The 25567-nt window shown below is 45.2% G+C and overlaps 1 protein-coding gene across 1 annotated transcript in view; it reads left to right on the forward strand.

The window, feature by feature from the left end:
• Nucleotides 1–1897: 1897 nt before the first annotated feature.
• The window catches only part of LOC134393473 (coiled-coil domain-containing protein 175-like), a 53613-nt gene continuing 29943 nt past the window's right edge, over nucleotides 1898–25567 (forward strand). Inside the window, exons 1-8 of the mRNA XM_063118500.1 lie at nucleotides 1898–1970; nucleotides 6078–6163; nucleotides 10501–10612; nucleotides 13215–13350; nucleotides 16826–17054; nucleotides 19125–19247; nucleotides 21862–21971; nucleotides 24294–24375. Of these exons, the coding sequence (XP_062974570.1) occupies nucleotides 1898–1970; nucleotides 6078–6163; nucleotides 10501–10612; nucleotides 13215–13350; nucleotides 16826–17054; nucleotides 19125–19247; nucleotides 21862–21971; nucleotides 24294–24375 (951 nt within the window). The remainder of the gene's footprint in view (nucleotides 1971–6077; nucleotides 6164–10500; nucleotides 10613–13214; nucleotides 13351–16825; nucleotides 17055–19124; nucleotides 19248–21861; nucleotides 21972–24293; nucleotides 24376–25567) is intronic.

A 25567-nucleotide genomic window follows, 5' to 3' on the forward strand; every position in this document is an offset into this window, starting at 1 on the left:
TAGCTAATACCCTGGAAGACAGAAACAAACTTCAAAGTGATCTTGATGGGCTGGAGTGTTGGGCTGAAAACAACAGAATGAAATTTAATAGGGATAAATGCCAAGTTCTACATTTAGGAAATAGAAACCAAAGGCACAGTTACAAGATGGGGGATACTTGGCTCAGCGATACTACAAACGAGAAGGATCTTGGAATTGTTGTAGATCGCAAGCTGAATATGAGCCAACAGTGCGATAGGGCTGCAAGAAAGGCAAATGTAGTATTCAAAACAGTTCACTGGAAAGTGTAAATAGTCCATAAAGCAGTTTCTCCTTTTTCAGCAGACAACAAAAATATGTTTGAGGGTTGATACTAAGCAGTTTTCAACAGCCACATTCAGCTTTTATATAACATGTTGGTTAGAATGCAATAAAGTTCCTCATGTTACAGACCGTCTTTTGTGCGAAGGAGGAAAATGGATCAAGCATAAGCAGTGGAGGCTGGTGGCTCCAATGTCAGTGGGGCTATGGATCTGCTCTGGGTTTTTGTCAGAACTTTAAAGTAGAATGACCCTATGGAAAAGAGGACAGGGCTCCTGTATCTTTAACAGTTGTAGAGAAAGGGGGATTTCAGCAGGTGTTATTTGTATGCATGCAACACCTGATGAAAAAAAAATCCCTTCATCACAACAGTTAAAGCTGCAGGAACCCTACCCTCTTTTGTATCTGGTCAAGAGGGCAGGGCTCCTGCAGCTTAAACTGTTGTGATGAAGAGGGAATTTCCCCAGGTGCTGCATGCCTACAAATGACACCTGCTAATATTCCTTTTTCTGTACAGCTTATAAAAATAGAATCATAGAATAGCAGAGTTGGAAGGGGCCTACAAAGCCATCGAGTCCAACCCCCTGCTCAATGCAGGAATCCACCCTAAAGCATCCCTGACCTGTCCTCCTTTCCATATGGCCACCCTATCTAAAGGAGCTAACCTGGGTGCTGAACCCTATCCCCAAAACCTAGATTCAGCATCTTGGATAGCTCCTTTGGAGTTCCCACTGGTTCTGACTAAAACCTAGAGCGGATTCACAGCCGCCGCACCCCCCCCTCCCTCCACGGACGGTAAGCACTGCTACACAGAGACGAATCCTACTGAGTTCATTATTATTATTATTATTATTTATTTATATAGCACCATCAATGTACATGGTGCTGTACAGAGTAAAACAGTAAATAGCAAGACTCTGCCGCATAGGCTTACAATCTAATAAAATCATAGTAAAACAATAAGGAGGGGAAGAGAATGCCAACAGGTACAGGGAAGGGTAAGCAGGCACAGGGTAGGGAAAAACTAACAGTAGAAAGTAACAGTAGAAGTCTGCACAACATCAAGTTTTAAAAGCTTTAGGAAAAAGAAAAGTTTTTAGTTGAGCTTTAAAAGCTGTGGTTGAACTTGTAGTTCTCAAATGTTCTGGAAGAGCGTTCCAGGCGTAAGGGGCAGCAGACGAAAATGGACGAAGCCGAGCAAGGGAAGTAGAGGCCCTTGGGCAGGCGAGAAACATGGCATCAGAGGAGCGAAGAGCACGAGCGGTTCAATGCGATTTACTCTCAGGTAAGGCTGCAGCCTGAACAGGCTTTCCCCCCCCCCCCGCCCCCAGCTGTCGAGGAGGGGGGGTAGAGAAGAGGAGGGGCATTTATTTATTTATTTATTTATTCAAGGATTTTTATGCCCCGCCATTTCACTCCTCTTTTCTCCGTCCGGCTTAGCCATTGCTCCTGGCCCAACCCCAGCCGCTCCCCGCTTGGAGGTTCCGCCCTTGCCTCCCTCATGAGGACTGCGGGCCCTAGCAGAGGCAGGCGAGAAGGCCGCATCCAGTTGCCATGGTAACCGCCCGTTTTGCGGCCTGGCTTGGCGTCGGCGGCGATGGAGCCTGCTCTTCCACCGTGCTCCGAGTCGGCGGCGGCGGCGGCGGCCCTAGGGCACCTGCGGGGCGTGGGTGAGCGAGCGAGCGAGCGCTCGCTGTCCCCCCCCCCCCTTCCCCGGCTCCACTCCCGGCTTGCTTTGCCCTTCGCCGGTCTTCGCGGGTCCTTGGGCGCGGTCGATGTCATCTTGGCCAAGATTTGGCCTTTTATAGGGGAGAAGGGGGAGATGGACGTACCCCTAAAAATGTTTCCTACGTACTTCTTCACACAGCGCATAGTTAAATTATGGAACTCACTACCACAAGATGTTTATTTATTTATTTATTTCATTTCATTTCATTTCTATACCGCCCAATAGCCGAAGCCTGGGCGGTTCAGAGTTGTGATGGCCACCAATCTGGATGGCTTCAAAAGGGGGTTGAATAAATTCCTGGAGGCAAAGGCTATCCATGGCTACTAGCCCTGATGGTTGGGTGCTATCTCCAGTATTCCAGGCAGTAAGCCTGTGTGCCCCAGTTTCTGGGGAACATGGGTGGGAGGGTGCTGTTGCACCATGTCCTGCCTTGATGGTCCCTGGACGGTGGCTGGTTGGCCACTGTGTGAACAGAGTGCTGGACTAGATGGACCCTTGGTCTGATCCAGCATCAGGGCACTTCTGATGTTCTTATGTTCTATGTTTTTCTTTCTCCACTGTTGTGTAGAAAAGCCAGTGGCTGAAAAGAAGGGCTATATACACTGCAGTTACTCAGAAGTAAACCTCACTGAATTCAGTGGGATTTACTTCTAGGAAAGACCCTGAATTTATTTAGCATTTTAAAATGTATTTTAGTATTTTTCTCCCGCCCTTTAGCCAAAAAGGCTCTCAAGATGGCTTACAAAAATATTTCTTAAGACAGTCCCTGCCTACAGGCTTACAATCTAAATAACATGACACAAAAGGAAGGGATTGGGATGGAGGAGGGGGAGAAAAAAGAAAAGTAAATTCAGGCACTAGATTCTTAAGGCTCATCTACACCAAGAAAGATATTCCACTATGAAAGCATTATATAAAAGGCAGGAGCCACACTACTGCTTTAAATCGGTACTGAAGTGCACCAACCTCTGTTGGGGCCCATTGAGACATACGATATTCTGCTCTCATACTGCTATATGCTGCTTGGTGTGGCTCCTGCGTTTTATATACCGCTTTCATAGTGGAATATCCTGCTTGGTGTAGATGAGCCCCAAGTTGCAAAGTTCAGCAGTGATAGTTGGTAGCACGAGGGAATAACCAAAATCTCTTTCATCTAGTGTGTTTATAGAGTTGGTTGATGCTGTAATGCATACCTACCTGAGAGTAAGCCCCATTGAACTCAGTGAGACTTCCTTTTGAGAAAATATACATAGGATTATGCAGTGCAACTGAAATTCAGTGCTTAAATGAGCAATCCATGCATGTTTAGACAGAATTTATTTATTTATTTATTCAGTTTATTTGTTACATTTATATACCGCCCCATAGCCAAAGCTCTCTGGGCCGTTTACAAAAGTTAAAAACAGTAAACATTAAAAGTATACAAAATTTAAAAACATTAAAAAAAAACAGTTCTGGGGGTCCGTTAAAAAACAAATTTAGCATTGTTAAATGATGTTAAATGCCTGGGAGAAGAGAAAAAAGTCCTACAGCTGACTGGGGAATGCTGAAAGTTGTGGGCATTTTTCTGTCTAAACATATGATCTCAGAATTTATTTATTTATTTATTTATGGTTTTTTATGCCGCCATTCAGCCAAAAAAGGCCCTCACGGCGGCTTACAAAAGTATTTCTTGACAGTCCCTGCCCACAGGCTTACAATCTAAAAGACATGACACAAAAGGAAAGGCGATTGGGAGGGAGGAGGAGGAGGGGGGAAAGGAAAGCAAATTCAGGCACTACAGTCTTAGTTGCAAAGTTCAGCAGTTACAGTTGACAGCAGGAGGGAGGGGGCTCTCAGCTGGAGCTGGACCCAGGCATGGTGGAGAGGTGCCTGATTTAAGATAACGAACAAAGGAGTATTTTTGACATACTCCCTGTGCATGTAAACAAGATGGTTGAAACAGCCTTGAAATTGCCAACTTGGAAGCCTCTTTGAATATCCAAGAGTGTTGTGAGTGTTGAAAAAATAATTTAAAAACCTTCAGGAGTTAAGTATTTTTAACCACACCATGTTTATTAAAGAGGTACAGTAATCTGTTTGCTAAATGCTAAACCCTGCCATTATTGCTCCAAAGCAAGTTAGATTAATGCCAGCTGTACAAAAGTATCTTCTTTGGAGACAGAAATCTCACGTCCAGGACATACCAAACCCGGATTAGAGTTCTGCTATGAGAAGAAGAAAAAATAGCTGCTGCTGCATCTTCAGTTCAACAGATGCCAACAAATTCGTTTTAATCATAACTGGTGAAACTAACACCAGACTGGAAATTCCTGAGAATCTACGTTCTGTACATGAATAAGATTAGTGGTAGAACATTGCAATACTGGTTTAAAGAGAGATTTCCCCAAATATATCGGCCTTTTATCTCCCAGGTTTGACGATCTAAAGCACTGGAGCTGGGTGCTGGGGCCCAGGCAATTTTCTCCCTGTGTTGCCTTGTAGACAGAAAGAACTATTCCCCTGTTCTCTGCTGCATAGCAGTGCTATCACTGTAAATGGCCAGAGGATAGTATTGCAGCTACCTGCCCAGCAAGGATCTACTGACATGTAGTGCCAATAGAGTTCAATCCAGCCCTGGCTTGTTTCCAGAGTTTGAAATGCTCATAGGCTGGCTGTTTAGAAGCCTGATTTAGGCCCCTCTTCCTCAACAGACTGTGCATGGACTAACTGAGATGTGTTGTAGGAAAATGTACTAAGTCCTTGCGCCACATAGATGCCAGTCAGCTATAACTGATGAGAAAATAACTCTTGCTTTATCTGTAGATAAAAGTAGTGCAAAGTGTGTAGCTAAAACACAGCTACAACAAGCTTTTTTTGAGGGTAGAGCAGAATCTCCCAGTTGCTAAGCAAAAGCTAGAAGTATTTCTTCGCTGAGAAATCTTAGCACACCGCCATGCCTTGAAAGAGAAAGCAACAAGCTTTGAGCCTTGAAAGATGTAATGTGTCTAAAATAACTGCTGTAACCACAGAACGGGGCTCATACTTTCTTTTTCCATGGGCCTGAGGCAATTGAATCAAATAAACACGTTTTTAGAATCTTACCCGCTTGTGCATTTCAAAATTGACTCTCGGCTGGACAAAGAACTCCCTTCAAAGAGAGGAGCAGTGTTCCCGGTCTTACCACAGTGTCCTCATTCCTCCCCCTCTGTTGTCTGCTCCTCCCAGTGCCCTGATCCTCCTCCATACTTCATATAGTACTGTGAATGCATACATATCCCGTGGTGTCTGGTCACTGGTTAGCCTGACTCAGCTGGCAACTGAATATTTCAGTATTAACTACTTTATTATTTCATTTATATCCCACCCCTCCTCACAATGAGACCAGGGCAACTAACAGCCTAAATAAAACACAGTGCATCATATAAACAACTTTAAAACCTTGATGCTAACATCACAACTTTATAACAAAATACAATAAACCCACCCACAATCAGTGTGCCTTTAGTAGTGCTGATAACACTTCATGGGTCCAATGATTTGGACTCTTGCCCACAAAAGCTTCTGCCATAATAAAATTTGTTAGCCTTTGAAGTGCCACAAGTTTCTTCAATTTTTATATATATTATGTTAGGTCTGATCAAACCTGCCTTAGTACAAAAAGATTGGATCATATAATTGTTTAGACCTTTTCTTCCTTTATGTTTTTCTGAATGTAGTGACTACAACAATTTGTATGGGGTCAGTGCCATTCAAGTAGAAGCAGGTCCCGTGTCTGTACGTGGCATTCTTGAGCAGATGCCTTCCCCAAGCAGAGGCCGCTGCTGACGGCCTCCACTTTAAATAAAGTAGCAGGCAGCACCAGGCACCTGGAGGCCATTGTCTTAATTGCCCTCCCATCCTGTACAGAAGTTATTAATCTGCAAATATGAGTAACATTAACCCATCACTGTGAAGCCCCCTTTCAGAGTTAACCCTTACAAAGCTTCAGGGCAGTATGTTATTTGTTTTGAAAACTGCGGAGTGTTGTAAAGATTTCAGATTTGTTTTTGGTTTTTTCCTTTTTTAGAAAAACAGCTTCAAAATGAAGGACTTGTGTTTGACAAAGAAACTGTGCAGCACCTTGAAGATGCTATTAAAGCTATTAAGGAATTGGTAATGTCAAAATCTAAACAAGCAAAGCTTTTGGGAGCATAAATAGTAAAAAAAAAAGTCTTCATGCTTTTCTGATTACCAATCTTGGGCCTCATTGGATTGGTTAGCACTGGTTGACTATTTGGGATACCGTTATCTGCCTGTCTGTACAGTTCTACTGCTTTAAGAGAGTTTATCCTCGAGGACTGCTGTCAGAAGGTCTGTGCTGGGAGATCTTTAGTCTTCAAGAGGTGTTCATTGGAATTAACTCTCTGTCCCATCCTAGCTCTAGTATATAACAACCAAGGCCCAGGAAGCCACTATCACCTTAGGGGCTTATGTTGCTTCCACAGGATCTGGTGTTTCCTTATTGGTTATATGTGAAAGATTGCCGGTTGTGGTTTCCATCTTCAGTCTGCTGCTGGAAAAGTGGGGTGCCGAGTCAATGTGATGGTGTAGGGGGTTTAAGGCTGGGGAGATCTGGGATTCCATCTCAACATTGCACAAACAGAATTCCATTTCTGAAATGGGACTTCCCTTCTCCTCAGAATTGCTCTCTCCAGGGTCCCTCAACCCTCCGGAGCAGATTTGGGGGACATGTTGGGGGAAGGTAATCCTTTTTGCTTAAAGTGTTTGTTCTACTGGTGAATAGACACAGTTGGATATAATCATAGAATCATAGAATAGCAGAGTTGGAAGGGGCCTACAAGGCCATCGAGTCCAACCCCCTGCTCAATGTAGGAATCCACCCTAAAGCATCCCTGACAGATGGTTGTCTAGCTGCCTCTTGAAAGCCTTTAGTGTGGGAGAGCCCACAATATCCCTAGGTAACTGGTTCCATTGTGGTACTGCTCTAACAGTCAGGAAGTTTTCCCTGATATCCAGCTGGAATCTGGCTTCCTTTAACTTGAGCCCGTTATTCCGTGTCATGCACTCTGGGAGGATCGAGAAGAGATCCTGGCCCTCCTCTTTGTGACAACCTTTTAAGTATTTGAAGAGTGCTATCATGTCTCCCCTCAATCTTCTCTTTTCCAGGCTAAACATGCCCAGTTCTTTCAGTCTCTCTTCATAGGGCTTTGTTTCCGGACCCCTGATCATCCTGGTTGCCCTCCTCTAATCCCTGGCTTCAAAATCCTAGTCAGTCACGAAACTCACTGGACAGCCATGGGCAGGTCACTGCCTTTCAGTGTGACCCACCTCGCAAAATTATGAGGATAAACTGGAATCTTGTTTAATTTATATGGCAGTTTATAATCAACTTCTTGACAATGTCTCTCAAGGCAGCTAGTAAAGTAATAACCAATACAATTACAACAATATAAATAAAATATTAGGACAGATTAATACAGGGAGTTTGCATTAAAATAGCATTTTAATTATAAAATCTCACCTTCTAGGGCTTCCCACCAGTACATGCTTTTGAGTGAGTTGGCAGACTGCATGGTATTGAACGTACTTCCTCCACATTCTTCCTCTGTCCATCTTGGACAACAAATTTGGCACGGAGGGAAGGAGAGGACAGCATATTCTTTGCTTCTTCTGTCCACCCATTCAAAATAAATTTCTGGAAGATGGTAAAAACATTCAAGGAGCATATGAGAAATACTGGATGGGATACAATAGACTCTTAGCTCTTAGAATAGCTCTTAGAAGGTGGGCAAAACGTTTCCCTCCCTTGAGCTAGTGACATCTGAAATATTTTAATAATCCATCGGGTATTAAATAGGGGTGTGCACGGACCCCCCAATCCTCTTCGTGGCCCGATCCGGAAAATCCGGATCGGGCCCGATCCTCTTCGCGCCACTCCGCCCGTCTCGCGGAGCGAGATCCGGCTTTGCCAACGGCGGCGGCGCAAGATAAACCACCACCACCCCGCCCCATTTCCTGCATCCGTCACGGGCTTCAATTGAGGCCCAGGTTGAAGCCGGAAGAGGCCTCGGCCTTCATTTCTGGCTTCAACCGGGGCCTCAATTGAAGCCCGCGACGGACGTAGGTAAGCGTCCCTCCTCCCTGCTCCCTTACCTGGCGCCGGCGCTGCCAGGTAGGCCAGCCCCCCGCCCCCTTACCTACATCCGTCATGGGCTTCAGTTGAGGCCCCGGTTGAAGCCGGAAGAGGCCTCAGCCTTCACTTCCGCCTTCAGCCGGGGCCTCAATTGAAGCCCACGACGGATGCAGGTAAGAGTCCCTCCTCCCTGCTCCCTTACCTGGCACCACCACCGCCGCATGGATGGCAGTGCTGGCAGCGCCAGATGCGTCCCCCTCCCCCCCCCACTTACCTGCAGGCGAAGCTCCGGATTGAGGCGATCCTCTTCACCTCGATCCGCAGCCCCCCTGACTCTCTTCGCCTCTGCCTTTTCCGGAGGCGAATTAGGCCACCTCGCTCCTGCTTCTCTGAACCGAAGAGAAGCGGAGCACATCCCTGGTATTAAAGGTCTACATAAGATTAAGCTGTTATGAAATTAAATGAATATAAACTGATTATTTTAGTTCAGGGGTGAATACAAAACAAGAGCCGTCATGGTGGGAGGGAAAAGAGGCTGAGCTCTGTTTCTCTCTATCTTCACTCTCAATATGACAGACTACTTTGATGCCACAAACAACAAAGAGGAACCCTCCCTGTAAGATAAGGAAAAGAAAGGGAAAGGATCCACCAACACTCCTGAAGTTGAGTGCACTATGTGTTTATGTTATGGTGAACTTCTAACTTTTGTAAATTGAAAACGTTTATTACTGACAAAGTTGGAAACGGTGCATACAATCCAGTCATTGTTTAATATTACATTTATACGTTTTCCCTTGTTTGTATTCTTTCATGCTTATGACATGTTTTTGTCCTTGTTAATCACCAGTAACTAAGGATTCTTCATTTTTTATATATATATATTATGTTAGGTCTGATCAAACTTGCCTTAGTACAAAAAGATTGGATCATATAATTGTTTAGACCTTTTCTTCCTTTATGTTTTTCTGGATGTAGTGACTACGACAACAATTTGTATGGGGTCAGTGCCATTCAAGTAGAAGCAGGTCCCGTGTCTGCACGAGGCGTTCTTGAGCAGATGCCCGCCCCAAGCAGAGGCCGCTGCTGACGGCCTCCACTTTAAATAAAGTAGCAGGCAGCGCCAGGCACCTGGAGGTCATTGTCTTAATTGCCCCCCTATATAGCATTGTCTTAATTGCCCCCCCATATAGCAATAACAAACATTGCTATATGTTTATTAAATGTTTGCTAAATGTCTATTGACACTTATTATATGATTGCTGGTTTGGATAAATTGCATTGAGGCTTTTGGGATGTGCGCAACACCCTGGGCTCCCTAGATATAGTGTAGCGCACTCAACTTCAGGAGTGTTGGTGGATCCTTTCCCTCTCTTTGATACCACAGCAAATGCTGATTTCCTCATTGGTTTGTCCCCTCCCCCAGTGCATCTGCTGGGCTGTGTGCCTTTGTTTGTTTGTGTAGTGGTACATTTAAACCAGGGGTGGGTAAACTGCGGACCTTGGCCTAATTTTGTGTGGGTGGAGGGAACCCAGAGGGAGAGAAGGAGCATCCAAGAGAAACAGCGGGGAGAAAGGTGAAGCATATTGAGCAATGGAAGGAGGCTTGGAGAAAGCTCTCTGCAAGTGATAAGTTCACCTGTCTGGGCAGGGACTTCAGGGAGAGAGAGGGCATGTCAGAAAACGTCAGCAAAGTGCTTGGCAGAAAGAGAAACAGGTGGCCTCCCCGCCGGCCTCCTGCTGCCGGCGAAAGAGCCAGCCGGGTCGGAGAGCTTCTTCCGCTCTCCGCCCCGCCTTCTTCCGCCAAGCTCTCCAACCCGGCCGGTGAGGAGGTAGGTGGGCGGCGGTGGCGGCAAGGACGCGGCCGGATTCCCCAGCCGCCTCCTGCTCCGCCTCTTCCTCGTCTCTTCGAACAGGCAAGCTACACGATCGCTTTGGGGGTGCACTGGGGGCGCATGCAAGCGCCCTCAGTACGACGTGTAGAATCTCTCCCAGACTGCAGCCCACCTGGTCCCTGAAAGATTACACCCAAGGGAATGCAACCCACAACAGAAAAAAGATTCCCCACCTTTGATTTAAACAATCGTATGGCACCTGGCTTTTGTTTCTAATTCCCAGGGTTTTTTAAGCTGAAAAGCTACTTCGGGGAGAGTACTGTACAAACCCTTTTGCTAATGAAACTGGCAGAATATGTTCCGCCTGAGCTCACTCCTCAAAAAAAAGGGTGTACAGGTGACAGTAACATGGTGAGTGATTCCTGTTTTGATGTATGTCTCTGAGAAAACTGAGCTGTACGTAATTTAATTCAGGTGTAGCCCATAGAATTTTGTTCTTTAGTCTTGTATCTGTCAACTTATAGGAAGAGGAAAGAAAACATACAACTGAACTGTGGGAGGAGGAGACCATAAAAAATTGTAATCTCCGTGTCAGAATCAAAGGACTTCCGGACATTGTCATGAAAGAATTTGAAGGTAATTTCAAGTTCATTTGTTTTATGATGCAATGGAGAGTAGAAAAATGAATTCATTCATTCATTTATTACATTTCTGTACCACCCCAGAGCCAAAACTCTGGGCAGTTCACAAAAATTAAAACCATTAAAATACATTATGCAAAGTATGAAAAGAAAAGTATTTACATAAAAGCATATAAACAGATAACACACACGATGATCCAAAATTTAATTTAAAAATCATTGTATGCTGCCAAATACCTGAAAGAAGAGGGCAGTTTTAACATGACGCCGAAAGATAACGATGTTTGCTATTGGTGGGCCTCGTCAGGGAGATCATTCCATAATGGGAGCCACCACAGAGAAGACCATCTCTCTTGTTGTCACCCTCCAAGCTACCCTTGGAGGAGGTACCCGGAGGAGTGTACAGGTCGGTTCATGCTAAAAGAATGCACTTCCAATCCATATTATTAATAATTTCAAGCAAGCCTAAGCAAGTTGATAAATTTACGTAACTTATTTTTGTAGCAGAATCTGGTTCCATCCTTAAAGTCAGTGTAGAGAAATAATTTTAATTCAATAAAGGTGGGTCACAGAAGTTTTTTTTTTTTTAAATAAAAACGAAAAACACTACATTGATATATATAGATATATGCAATCCATATAAACATTTCAATCTTGTTTTAATGCTTATTCGGATATATTGACTGTAGCACAACTGGGCTTTATATCTTGAAGTTGGTGTCAAAGATCATCAAAGCTCCATCGTAGAGGTCCATGCTCTGGCCTGGGCCCTTGCTGTCCTATGACTTCTGTAGTTTCTAGGCAAGTCTCTTGGCAATTTAGAGAAGCTCCATCATGGAGGTCCGTGTTCTGGCCTGGGCCCTTGCTGTCCTATGACTTCTGTAGTTTCTAGGCAAGTCTCTTGGCAATTTAGAGAAGCTCCATCATAGAGGTCCAGGCTCTGGCCTGGGCCCTTGCTGTCCTATGACTTCTGTAGTTTCTAGGCAAGTTTCTTAGCAATTTAGAGAAGCTCCATCGTAGAGGTCCCTTCTCTGGCCTGGGCCCTTGCTGTCCTATGCCTTCTGTAGTTTCTAGGCAAGTCTCTTGGCAATTTAGAGAAGCTCCATCGTGGAGGTCCATGCTCTGGCCTGGGCCCTTGCTGTCCTATGACTTCTGTAGCTTCTAGGCAAGTCTCTTGGCAATTTAGAGAAGCTCCATCATAGAGGTCCCTTCTCTGGCTTGGGCCCTTGCTGTCCTATGACTTCTGTAGTTTCTAGGCAAGTTTCTTAGCAATTTAGAGAAGCTCCATCGTAGAGGTCCCTTCTCTGGCCTGGGCCCTTGCTGTCCTATGACTTCTGTAGTTTCTAGGCAAGTCTTTTGGCAATTTAGAGAAGCTCCATCATAGAGGTCCCTTCTCTGGCTTGGGCCCTTGCTGTCCTATGGCTTCTGTAGTTTCTAGGCAAGTCTTTTGGCAAATTAGAGAAGCTCCATCATGGAGGTCCGTGCTCTGGCCTGGGCCCTTGCTGTCCTATGACTTCTGTAGTTTCTAGGCAAGTCTCTTGGCAATTTAGAGAAGCTCCATCATGGAGGTCCGTGCTCTGGCCTGGGCCCTTGCTGTCCTATGACTTCTGTACTTTCTAGGCAAATCTCTTAGCAATTTAGAGAAGCTCCATCATAGAGGTCCATGCTCTGGCCTGAGCCCTTGCTGTCCTGTGACTTCTGTAGTTTCTAGGCAAATCTCTTGGCAATTTAGAGAAGCTCCATCATAGAAGTCCATGTTCTGGCCTGGGCCCTTGCTGTCCTGTGACTTCTGTAGTTTCTAGGCAAGTCTCTTGGCAATTTAGAGAAGCTCCATCATAGAGGTGCATGCTCTGGCCTGAGCCCTTGCTGTCCTGTGACTTCTGTAGTTTCTAGGCAAGTCTCTTAGCAATTTAGAGAAGCGCCTAGGACTGGGAAGTTGGTTTGTGAATTTGCTGCAGGGTTCAAGCTGCGCACTCAGGTGGTCTGCATGCCTGAATTCAGGGTCTGCATCTGAGTGTGGTCTTCTTCTCAGGAGCATCCATGAGCTGCCCTCTTAAACTAATTTATTTAAAATATTTCAAGGCCACCTTTCCAGGCAGGAGGCCTCCCAAGGCAGCTTACAACCACAGCATTCATTATGATAAACTGAAAGAGTAATAAAACACCCAACATTTATAAACACAACAAATATAAAAAATAACAATAAACATAAAAACAACATTTTAAAATGGAATTGCCGCATCTTTGGAATGTGCAAGCTATCGGATGCTGCCTCCATGGGATGTGTGCCAAAGGTTGCTGCACAAGGCCTGAGGGTGTGACAGAAACACTGCACAGGATATAGAATCGTAGAATCATAGAATAGCAGAGTTGGAAGGGGCCCACAAGGCCATCAAGTCCAACCCCCTGCTCAATGCAGGAATCCACCCTAAAGCATCCCTGACAGATGGTTGTCCAGCTGCCTCTTGAAGGCCTCTAGTGTGGGAGAGCCCACAACCTCCCTAGGTAACTGATTCCATGTTAATGGAATCATTCCATGTTAATGATATGTGTGTCTTAGCAAATACATCTTGCTTAGTTCACATTTATTGTTCTAGAACTTGTAGCTGCTGCCCATCGATTCAGTTTGCATAAGTTAAGTGATATGGAGAAGTCCCTGAGCGAAGTTTCTGCTGCAGTGGAAGCGGTCTATTCAAAACAGCAACTCTCCGAAGAACAAAACGTTACACTGTGGTAGGCCTGATATTGTTAAATAAAACCATAGCGATTGGGGAGGAATGTAATGCCGTAATGGGTTATCCAGCCCAACCTCTTCCCCCAAGCCCATGTATCCCACACCAAAACCATCCATGATAGGCATCTTGAAAACAACAAGAAAAGAGATTTCATAACATACCTAGAGAACTGTGAGGATCATGAAACGGGGTGGGGTGGGGAGGGGAGTCGTATTTCCCTCCCGTCGCTTTGCCTCCTGCTTTTATCCCACAATAGGGATGAACAGCTTCCTCTTTCTTCACACGGGGAAGAAAGAAGAAGAAAGCAATGACCACGTGGCCCATTCACTGGGCATTTTTATCGCGCTGCTTCTCCTGAACGCAGCAGGAAATGGTGGAAAGTTTCGCTATAGCCCCAAAATTGGATTTGATGAGGCTCATTTTGTGACGCAAGAAGAGCAGGAGGCGCACGCGAGGAACGCTGCATCGTCAAAATGCCCTGCGAAGAACTGTGAGTGGCCAATTGCGATCAAACACTCCGTCTGAAGCAGCTCTGAGTTTCTAATACAGAGCTGCTGTTTCTTGGCCTACCCTCATTGGATAGGATTCCCCACCCCCTCTTCTATTTGACAACCCATTAAAGTAAATTGGAGTCCTCCCAGAGGCTGCATTCCAGTGATGGGTGGAGCTGAAGGCAAAAGGTTCACTGCCAAAAATATGCCAGCATATTTTAGCTTCACGCTCCAGCTGACAGTAACTAAGCCTTAGGAGAGGCATTTCAACTGTTTAGAATGAGGGGAAGAACTGCAGAAAAGTTGGGAAATAACCAACAACCAGCTGTTGAGGGGGGGGGGAGGGAAATGGCTTTCTGGTAGGGTGACCATATGAAAAGGAGGACAGGGCTTCTATGTCTTTAACAGTTGCATAGAAAAGAGAATTTCAGCAGGTGTCATTTGTATATATGGAGAACCTGGTGAAATTCTCTCTTCATCACAGCAGTTAAAGCTGCAGGAGCTATACTAGAGTGACCAGATTTAAAAGAGGGCAGGGCACCTGCAGCTTTAACTGGCGTGATGAAGAGAGAATTACACCTGGTTCCCCATATATACAATTTTATTTATTTATTTATTTATTTATTACATTTTTATACCGCCCAATAGCCGAAGCTCTCTGGGCGGTTCACAAAAATTAAAACCGCAATAAAACACCCAACAGGTTAAAACACAATTACGAAATACAGTATAAAAAGCACAACCAGGATAAAACCACACAGCAAAGTTGATATAAGATTAAAATACAGAGTTAAAACAGTAAAAATTAAATTTAAGTTAAAATTAAGTGTTAAAATACTGAGTGAATAAAAAGGTCTTCAGCTGGCGACGAAAGCAGTACAGTGTAGGCGCCAGGCGGACCTCTCTGGGGAGCTCGTTCCACAACCGGGGTGCCACAGCGGAGAAAGCCCTGTTGACACCTGCTGAAATTTCCTTTTCAATACAACTGTTAAAGATACAGGAGTCCTGTCCTCCTTTTCATATGGTCACCCTACTTTCTGGGGAACCTTGAAGTGCAGAATTGGGACCCTGGAGAGCCAGGTTTTGCCCTTGGACCTGATGTTCTGCACCCGTCCTAGAAGAATAGCAGCTGTGTTTAGAAGCCCTTCTTGGAGAATGGGAAGCAGCGTAGCGGAAAGGCTCCATGGTATCCCCCTCACTCCAGCTAGCCTGGATAGATGCAAAACCCAGGTGGGCCAGATAGGATAGAGGAATGCTGGTGTCATAGCCCTGGCCACTGTGAAATGGAGAAGCCTGTTGGAGGGGCAAAGGGGGAAGGGGGGGGCAGAGCTGGGAGGAAATAACGTGGGAGTGCAGTGCCACATTGCTCCACACACCTCATCTGGGGAACGCGTGAGTGGGAGCATCAGTTGGTGGCTGCCCTCCCTGCCTCCTCCAGTGGTAACCTCACCTCACACTTATTTGAGAAACAAGTTAAACACCGCCATTTCTTGCAATCCCTCCTATTCATGCCAACGAGGAGGAGGAAGCTTACCTGGTAGATGCTCATAATGGTCAGGAGGTATAAGTACCAGAGCAGAGCTGTGTTTCCTCTGGGGCGCCAGGGCCAGTTATAGGGTTTGGCAGCCCCATAACAGAGCTAAATTTGTATGTTCGTGAACATGACCCTCCATAAGAGGAAACCTCATGGAAGTAGATTGTGTGTACGTGAACACTGTTTATATTCCATCCTTTAGCCAGCGTGGCTTACAAACACAGAGACACACTCGCCGCTCCGACCATGTTACTCCGCTTCTGAAATCTCTTCATTGGCTTCCAATTCACTTCAGAATCCAATATAAACTTCTCCTGTTAACCTTCAAAGCTTTTCACGGTCTAGCTCCTTCCTATCTCTCCTCTCTCATCTCACACTATTGCCCCGCTCGTGCTCTTCGCTCCTCTGATGCCATGTTTCTCGCCTGCCCAAGGGCCTCTACTTCCCTTGCTCGGCTTCGTCCATTCTCTTCTGCTGCCCCTTACGCCTGGAACGCTCTTCCAGAACATTTGAGAACTACAAGTTCAACCACAGCTTTTAAAGCTCAACTAAAAACTTTTCTTTTTCCTAAAGCTTTTAAAATTTGATGTTGTGCAGACTTTATACTGTTAGTTTTACCCTACCCTTTGCCTGTTGGCATTCTCTTCCCCTCCTTATTGTTTTACTATGATTTTATTAGATTGTAAGCCTATGCGGCAGGGTCTTGCTATTTACTGTTTTACTCTGTACAGCACCATGTACACTGATGGTGCTATATAAATAAATAATAATAATAATAATAATAATAACACCACTTCATCAAAATAGATTCCAGGGCAGTTTCCAATAACATTCAGATTGCCGTATTTCTTCGATTGTAAGACGCCATCGATTGTAAGACGCACACTAATTTCAGTACCACCAACAGAAAAAAAACCCACCTAAGACACACCTGCGATTCTAAGAAGCACCCCATTTTTAGAGATGTTTATATGGGGGGGAAAGTGCGTCTTAGAATCGAAGAAATAGGGTAAAATGCAAGGGTGCTTCCAGACAGAGGGCTCCTAGCAGTTAGAAAGCATTATGCAGCTTTTCCTGCTTAACATTTTTTCTATACTAAAAACAAGACTGAAGAAGCAGTGGAAAACACAGAGTGGGAGACGATGTTATCTTGATCCCCTGTAAAATTCTGGAAGCACCTCAGTCCAAAAAGTATAATAAGCAGCAGATAAAAGCTAAGACAATACGTTTAAAATGTCTGAACCACACACCAAGGTTTTAAATGCCAATAACGTTGGGAGTGGGAATGATGGGAGTTGCAGTACGACATACTTGGAAAAAGTGTAAAGTAAAGTTGTAATGAGGTGGTTATTGGCATTCAGGTGGCAGGTTGTACTTTCATGGTGTTTGTTGTCACTGTAAAGGGTAAACATGATGTCTCGATGCCTCCTGTGTCTTTCTTTCGGCAGTCAGGAGCAAGTACAGATGCAGGTCAAATATGAAAAAGTTGCCAAACTAGTGAATTGCCAGCTGGGAGAAAAACATGCTCTCAACATTCAGTTAAATGAACTCCGCAATCTGAGAAAACAAGACGAGGAAGACATTGTCATTGAGGAAAATGCCATTGAAGAACTTAAGGAAATAATGGCTAGTGAGGCCATTGCTTTTACAGAAAAGAAAAAGATCTTGGAGATGGAGGTACATTTTCAGGAACTTAACTTAAGTGTATAGGTGCTGTCTTAGGGCCTTGCTAGACCTACCTGAAAATCCGGTGGGGAGTCGGGGCGGCGGCGCGCTGCAACTAGCACGCGACTGCGCCCTTTTCTAGACGTCAGCACGCGACGGGGCAAGGGAAAGCCCCATCGCGTGCTCCGTGTTTTCTCCAGTTAAAGGGCCGGAAAAGGTAGGTGTTTTTTTTAAAAAATAAAGGGTCCCCCGCTCCCCCTGCCCCTGATTCCCCCCCCCACAATGCCTGATGCCCCCACTGCCCGCTTGCTCGGCCGTCCTCCCCCCCGCTCGCCAGGCCCTGTCCCCGTCCGCCAGGCCTGTCCCTGTCCTCCTTCCCCCCCCACTTCCCCGATGCCCGTCCCTGCTCGTCATGCCCTGTCCCGTCCCCGATGCCCACCCTTCTCCCCCCCCTCTCCTGCCGGGTCCGGTCTTCCCCCAGCCCCATCTCCTCCCCCCGTGATTCCCCCCCCCCGGGCCCGATGGGCACAGCGCTCCTATGGAGTGCTGTGCCCAGTCCACGGCTTCTCCCGGCTACTCGCGAGTAAGCGAGCAGCCGGGGAAAGCCACGGAAGTCGCTAGACTTGCGGAAAAACCAGGCCATAAGCGAATCCGCTTATCCTGGGTTAAGGGAGGCGTTAGCCCGGCCTGACCCCAGAATCCCCTGTGCGTCATCTGGATGCACAGGAGGGAGACAGGGCCTCACACCGCGGTAACGCCTCGTCTAGCAACGGCCTTAGTCAGACTGTCAGGCCTCCAGGCCACCTAGCTCCATTACTATGAATAAGTCTCTCTTCCAGCCCTCTACAGATTCAGGCAGGGGTTATTCCCAGCTCGATTACTTGAGATACCTTAAACGGGTGTTGGAGCGTGAATGTGAGGCTCTGTATATGGAAAGCACCTGCTCTGTCAAGGTGCTACACAATGTTTGTGCTCATTATAGTTTAAGGAGTCTTATCCGTTATGATGATGCAATATGACCGAGGCAGGATCGACACTATTCATTACACCGTTGTTTAAGTACATTGTTGCGTCCTCCCTTGCTATGTTACAAAATGCAACTTGAGCCCAGTCAATCGAAATACCTTTTCTTCTATCGTTTTACCCCGGCACACTCTTCTTTAGAACGTTCTTCATTATGCTCATACCGGCTCTGAAGTAAACCTCCTTCTTCCGGTGACTCTGAGCTAGACCTGCCGGGATAAGCCGGCAGGGAGGCGGGGCGACGCGTAGGGACGAGGGAAGCCCTGCAGCGTCTTAAAGGGGCCACGTGCGCCCCGAAAGATAAGCGGTTTTTTAAAAAAATTAAGCCTCTGTCCCCTCTTTCACCGCCCTCCCTCCCCCTCCCCCTCATCGCATTGTGCCAGCTCTCCCTCCCCTCCCCTAGAAAAGCCCTCACTTGTCCTAATCAGGAAGCAAAGACCATGGTCACGAGACATGACTTTGAAAGACGGCATTGAATACAACGAAAGGTTGGGGCACATTGTTAGTTTTAAAACGATTTTAACAGAAAGTGGAACGGTTTTAAAAGTCAAAAGAAACGTAACAACAACAGCATCACGTGACTGCTGACGTCATCTCTGCCAACTTGTTACATTTCATCTAGACAAGTGTAGACAGGCTCCTAGATCCGGGGTGGAGAACCTAGCCCATCACGCCTGACCGTTGACCATGTTCAGTGGTGCTGATTGAGCCCAACAAGCTCCGGAGGGCCACAAGTTTCCTGCCCATGGCCGAGATGCTGCTACACCATAAAATCTAGCCTATTTCCATAACCTGTGCTTTCGTAGATACCTATCTAGCCATACAGACTTATCCAAGTAAGTAAAGGAATCGTAGCTCCATCTGCAGTGATTAGAATGCACAAAAAGAGAATCAACAAGAAGATAACACACACCAGAGCTTTATCGTAAAATATCCTACAAACTTACTGCAGCAGCAAAAGGAGCATGCGCATGAGAATATTCAAATGGAATTAGTTCACACAGCCAGTACTTAATATAAGAGTTGTTTCACTTATATTGAAGTTGTTTTCAACTGCAGATTGAAGAGCTTCGAAGGCGACTTGAGAGCAAGAAGGTTGAAAATGAAGAAATGAAGGCCGAATATGCGAAAATGCTTGCAATGTTTATAGCTCACGAGAAGGAGATTGACGAATATCTCCAGGTAAGGGAATGATGACTTTTGTCAGTCATCCCCTTGCTTTAATTCAGGTGCTTACTGCTTAACCACAGGTGGGTAACCATTTTTGGGAGGCCACAGCCCAAAGTGAACAGAACCACCACTCAAAGTGGGTGGGGTGAAGGTCGCGTGCCCCAGCCAATGTCACACATACACAGTCACACAGTCACACACACCCCTTCACACATGCACATTGTGATGTTCATCTGCCTTATAATATATATAAGGTTCAGGAAATAAGTAGGCCTCAAGGTATATACAGTTTGTAGAGCGGGGTTGAATGCCTGAGTGCTGATTGGATGGTTTATTTATTATTTATTTATTTAAAACATTTATATCCTGCCCTATATCATTAAGATCTCAGAGCGGCGTACAGATAAAAGCATACAGTATAAAACAATAAATATGCACAGTTAAAAACAAATTAAACCATGAACCAAGTTAAAACAATATACCCTATTTCTTCGATTCTAAGACACACTTTTTCCCCCATATAAACATCTCTAAAAATCGGGTTTTTTTCTGTTGGTGGTACTGAAATTAGTGTGCGTCTTACAATCGATGGCGTCTTACAATCGAAGAAATACGGTATAATGTAAAAGCAGTAAAAGCAATTAAAACAGTTGAGAGGGAGTGCAGATTGGTGGAGGGGGGAGTGCAGATTGGCTGAGTAAGAGTGGGAGGAGCTGGAGAAATGTATCTATATATAGTTGTGAGGGAGAGGGAGGGGTATGAGATGAGATGGTATGAGTGGAGTCTGTGGAAGCGAAGGTAGAAGTGGGGTAGAATCATAGAATAGCAGAGTTGGAAGGGGCCTACAAGGCCATCGCGTCCAACCCCCTGCTCAATGCAGGAATCCACCCTAAAGCATCCCTGACAGGTGGTTGTCCAGCTGCCTCTTGAAGGCAGTGAATGATTATATAAGAGCTTGAGTGTTAGGGTGACCCTATGAAAAGGAGGACAGGGCTCCTGTATCTTTAACAGTTGTATTGAAAAGGGAAGTTCAATAAGTGTCCTTTGTATATATGGAGAACCCGGTGAAATTCCCTCTTCATCACAACAGTTAAAGCTGCAGGAGCTATACTAGAGCGACCAGATTTAAAAGAGGGCAAGGCAATTACTTTTCCCCATTCCCCCACCCTACCCCCGATGGACGCAGTGCTCCTGAGGAGCCTTGTGCCCCGTGCGCGGCTCCCGGCTCCTCGCAAGGAATCGCGCGGAGCTAGGTCAGTCTGCGGCACCTGGCCACACTTTCCACGGTCTCGGGCTCAGCCCAGGACTGCGGAAGAACCAGGGCCAAAGGGCAGGGCTATATCCCAGGGCAAGGGAGGAATCATCCCTCCCTGATCCCGGGATCCCCTGTGCGTCATGTGGACGCACAGGGACGGTCCCGGAGTTCGCCCCAGGATAAAGCCCCGTCTAGCTATGGCCAAAACAGCCACAGCCCCTCCTGCTTGATGTCCATTGATGCATGTCATGTCAACCGCAGCCTCCCTCACCTTGCTGCGACAAGCAGGACTCCAGGTATGACAAGACTACAAAGGGACAGGCAGGGGGATCTTGCCGTATCTCCTATTTTAGCAGAAATTTAAAGGGCTACATATGTGGTGTCCAGATTGTAAGGTGGCCACCCAATCTGTGCTTGAAGACAAGGCTGCTCAATGTTGTGGAATCTAGCCATGGAAGGGAACATAACCTCTTGTAGATTCGTTGCTCCTCCATCCTGGCTCAAACTCTTTCCTCCTTGGCTTCATTCACCTCCTTCTTTTCCTGCTATCTTCTTCCCTACAGCCCTTGCCACTTGGGCAGTCTCCTGTTCTGTTCATTAAGCCACCTCCTTATCTGCTTTCAAAACTGACAGGTTTTCCTGGTTTGTTAATTGACATTGGGCCGGAATTCCCTACTTCAGATGTAACAGGCAACGCAATCGGTGCCGGGGTGGGTGTGGGGAGAAGCCACTCTGGATTGTGGGGTGTTTTGGAAGCTCTCCCTGCCACGCACCCTGCTTGGTCCAGACAACACGATAACCCATGCCGCATTGCAGGTAATTAGGCAAATGGCAAGTGCTCAGCCTGGTGGATTTGTTTCTCCTGCTGATCATGCCACACCTGGTCAAATGACCGAGTTCGCATGATCAAGTTAAGCCATTAAAGAAATGGCTTAAGTAAGCTGCAATGTCTTGTTTCACCTGGCAGCATGTGATGGCTGCCATTCCCCTAATTACCAGCCTGTGTGTGGCTTGTTGTGTTGTCCGAATCTGGGTAGCCTGACTTATTCAAGGGGGAAACAACCCTCAAATAATCCATGGCCTGTTGCAGGGTTATTTGAAGGTTGTTTCCCTGGGCTGGTAACTCGGGGAATGGTAGCAGCGGTGGCTTGTTTGATCATGTGAACCAGCCCTCTGGCTCAGTACAAGCCAGGATCTTCATACCAAAGCCGGCATGCAATGGAAGGAGGGGCGGAGGTGTCCCAACGCTTGGTCCCAACACTCATTAGGCCAAAGCCTGTGCTTTAACAGGAATGTTAGCGAAAGAACTCTGGGTCTTTTATGCACATCACTTAATTGTACTACTTTGAATTTTATTTTTACATTTGATAGATAATTTCAGATCGGAGGGATGAGCTGGGAGAGCTTTTTAAAAAGATCAAAGAGCTGTTAAAGACGTATGAAGAGAAGAAGGCTGAGAAAGAGGAGATCTTCAAAAAGAAGTGAGCAATATCTGCTTCTCTGATACAGTGGACTGATTTTTTAATATCTGTTTAGGTTTTTGTTTTTATTTCTTAAAAAAAGCTAAATAATGGTTCTGCTATGAAACAAGATATATTCCATATATTATTGCCCCGACTCAGTTCCCACGTGGATTCCATAGCATATACAAAGCTGCCTTTAACCAGGTTAGATATTGGCCTAGTTAGACATAACAATAAGCCAGAGTTCTGGGAACCCTGGCTTATTGTTTATGAGCAAAGTAATTGTGCTCAGAGCTTTGGCCCATGGTTTGTTTAGCGTTGCATGTGAACTGGGAAGTCCAGCCACCTCTCTCCCAACAAGCCAGAATCTTAAGCAAGCAACAAACCATGGCTTATGACTGGTTTGTTTCCAACAACAGTTATTGAGGCGCCTGTGGTCACTTATAGGCAAGGCATGAAGGAAACAGCCTTCCCCTGCTATTTGTCCACAACATCCAGTATTCTTAGGTACGTGGAGGTTTGTTTATTTGTTTTTTACATTCTACCCTACCTTTCCATTAAAAATGCCCAAGGTTCTATTAGTGACTGTGGTTAATTAGCTATATTGAAAGAACTATATTTCATGAATTTGGGTGAACTCTTTTTAAAGTCATCTAAGGTAAGAATAGAACCTAAGCAGCGCCTTGCTGGATCACACCAAAGATCAACGTAATCCAGCATCCTCTCCCACAATGCTCAATCAGATGACACAACTATGTCATGAGGGCAATAGCCCATTCCGGCTATTGTTCCTCAACAACTGATACTAAGGCCGTTTCTACACCAGCCCGAAAATGTACGGCCAAGTCCCTGTACATCCAAATGACGCACAGGGACTCCCAGGAGGAAAGAGGGACGAGAACGGGTTTTCCCAGGGATAAGTACTCCCTGGGAAATTCTGATTCTTCCCATGAGAGCTCCAGCTATTGGGTGGTATAGAAATGTAATTAATAAATAAAATAATAAATAAATAAATGGTCTCGGAATCGCCCCGAGACCGCAGGAGGTGTGGCCGCCCATCCCGGTTTCTTCACTCCTTGCCATAAGTAGCAGGGAGCAGTAGAGGGAAGGAACCGGGCTGGGAGGAATTGGGGGGCGGGGGGAGCGGGTTCGGGGCTTTATTTTTTTAACTCACTTTTTGTTGGAGCGCATGTGTGCTCAGGTCCTTAAAAATATATATATATATTAAAAATGGTGGGCGCAACACCCACTTTCCTCCTGGGATGTCGAGCCCGCATGTGGACTAAGGCCAGGATCTCACGATCAGGATATCACGAGATCCTCCCCACTCCCTCCCTCTACACCGGGCTGGTGTAGGAATGGCCTAAGAGGCATGTTGTCTCTGATGCTGGAAGTTATCTATAGCCATCATGACTAGTAGCCATCAATTGTACTTCCTTTTGTCATTCCACACCTATTGCCAGTGAAGCTATTTGGATGACCATGAGTCTATTACAAATTGGTTTCACGGCAAACAGTTTGTGGAGAAGAATTATATCTAACAAAAGGTTTAACTTACCGTATTTCTTCGATTGTAAGACGCCATCGATTGTAAGATGCACACTAATTTCAGTACCACCAACAGAAAAAAAAACCCTAAGATACACCCGCGATTCTAAGACACACCCCATTTTTAGAGATGTTTATATGGGGAAAAAGTGTGTCTTAGAATCGAAGAAATAGGGTAACTAACTGTGTTTATTTGAAACATTCAATGCGTTAGACCTTTTATCTTTACAAAACTTTCTTAAATACAGTGTTCTTAAATACAGAGAGCTTCGGCTATTGGGCGGTATAAAAATGTAATAAATAAATAAATAAAATAAAAATTCTTGGTGTAAACTCCAGGGGAGCCACTGTAATGTCCTTGTTTTGGTCCATCCACGACTTCAATCTTGAGATTTGCCATTGAGCGTACACACCTGCTGGTGCTCATTAGCGTATGGGTTAACGTTAAGTAGCAGGTTAGTGAGTGACTCCAGCAAGGTGCTGTCTTGTGTGCTGCTCTCTGGTCGCGCAGGGCAGCTTTTACAATTAATTTATGAGTTAAGTTAAAAGTTACATATTTCCACTTTCAACTAGTTAGGAAGTTAATTTTAAAAGGAATAACTTCTACATATACTTATATAAGGTTGGTCTGCAAGAGTGCTGTTTTTGGTCTGCAAACGATACTTCCATGTCATTTTGTAAAATGCTGATAAACAATACTTACTACATAGCTGTGAAAATTGCACCATGCAACTTCCAGTGGGTGGTGGCTCCTTCCTTGGCCTGCCTTAATTTACTTGCATTGTTCTTCAGAGCTGATGTGCACAGCAATCTAACTTCAATGAGTGAACAGTTTGATGAGGAAAGAGAAGCTTTGCTACAAAAGTTAGAGGAGGTAAGAAAGCAAGGATGTGTATCTCTTTACAAGTTATGTTTACAAGTTCAGAAGAGCCCGATGCCGGATCGCGCCCAGGGTCCGTCCAGTCCAGCGCTCTGTCCACGCAGGGGAGCCCGCAGCACCCTCCCGCCCATGTGCCCCAGCAAGCCTTTCCTTAATAGGCAGACTTGAATCTCTGTACTTGCTTCTTCTAAAAATTGTTTTAACTGTTTTATTCTGTTTTTATTTTCATTTTATCTTGTACGCCGTTCTGAAATTTTTCAATGGGGAGCGGTATATAAATATTCTAAATAAATAAATAAACCAGGGAATATAAGGCATATCACTTCTGTAACTGGAGGTAGCACTAAGAAGCCATCAGAACTAGTAGCCACTGATAAGTCTTTTTCCCTCCAGGAATTTATCTAATTTAGCTTCAGCTACGGGGCAGGATAGAAATGTAATAAATACTGAAATCCCCTTCTAAAGCCATCCAAATCGGTGGCCATCACCGAATGTAAGCCTATGCGGCAGGGTCTTGCTATTTACTGTTTTACTCTGTACAGCACCATGTACATTGATGGTGCTATATAAATAAATAATAATAATAATAATAATAATAATAATAATGTTCCTGACTTTATTTATTTATTAAATTAAATTTATTTATTAAATTTATATACCTCCCCATAGCCGAAGCTCTCTTGGCCATTTACAAAAGTTAAAAACAGTGGACATTAAAAAAAGTACACAAAATTTAAAACCATCAAAAAATATAAAAAACACAGTATAAAACAGTATCCATTTTAAACAACAACAGTTCTGGGGTCCATTAAAAAAAAAACTTAGCATATGTATTAAATGCTGTTAAATGCCTGGGAGAAGAGAAAGGTCTTGACCTGGCGCCGAAAAGATGACAGTGTTGCCGCCAGCGAGCCTCATTGGGGAGATCATTCCATAATTGGGGGCCACCACTGAAAAGGCCCTCTCCCTTTGAAAATATGGGAAAAAATAAAGGCATATTATAGGCCCTGATCCAACAGTATGCACTTAGCAGCCGAGACTGCATATACATATTCCCCTAAATAAAAAAAAAAGTCTAGTCTAGGGAGGGGACAAGAAAATCTATCACTTGGTCCCCATCCCAACCAACTGAACTGAGTTATAAGGTCTCAAATTTTGGAGAAATCTCTATTCTCTGAATCTGCTT

This window comes from Elgaria multicarinata, chromosome 2, assembly GCF_023053635.1.
Source record: "Elgaria multicarinata webbii isolate HBS135686 ecotype San Diego chromosome 2, rElgMul1.1.pri, whole genome shotgun sequence".
In the NCBI taxonomy this organism is placed as follows: domain Eukaryota; kingdom Metazoa; phylum Chordata; class Lepidosauria; order Squamata; family Anguidae; genus Elgaria; species Elgaria multicarinata.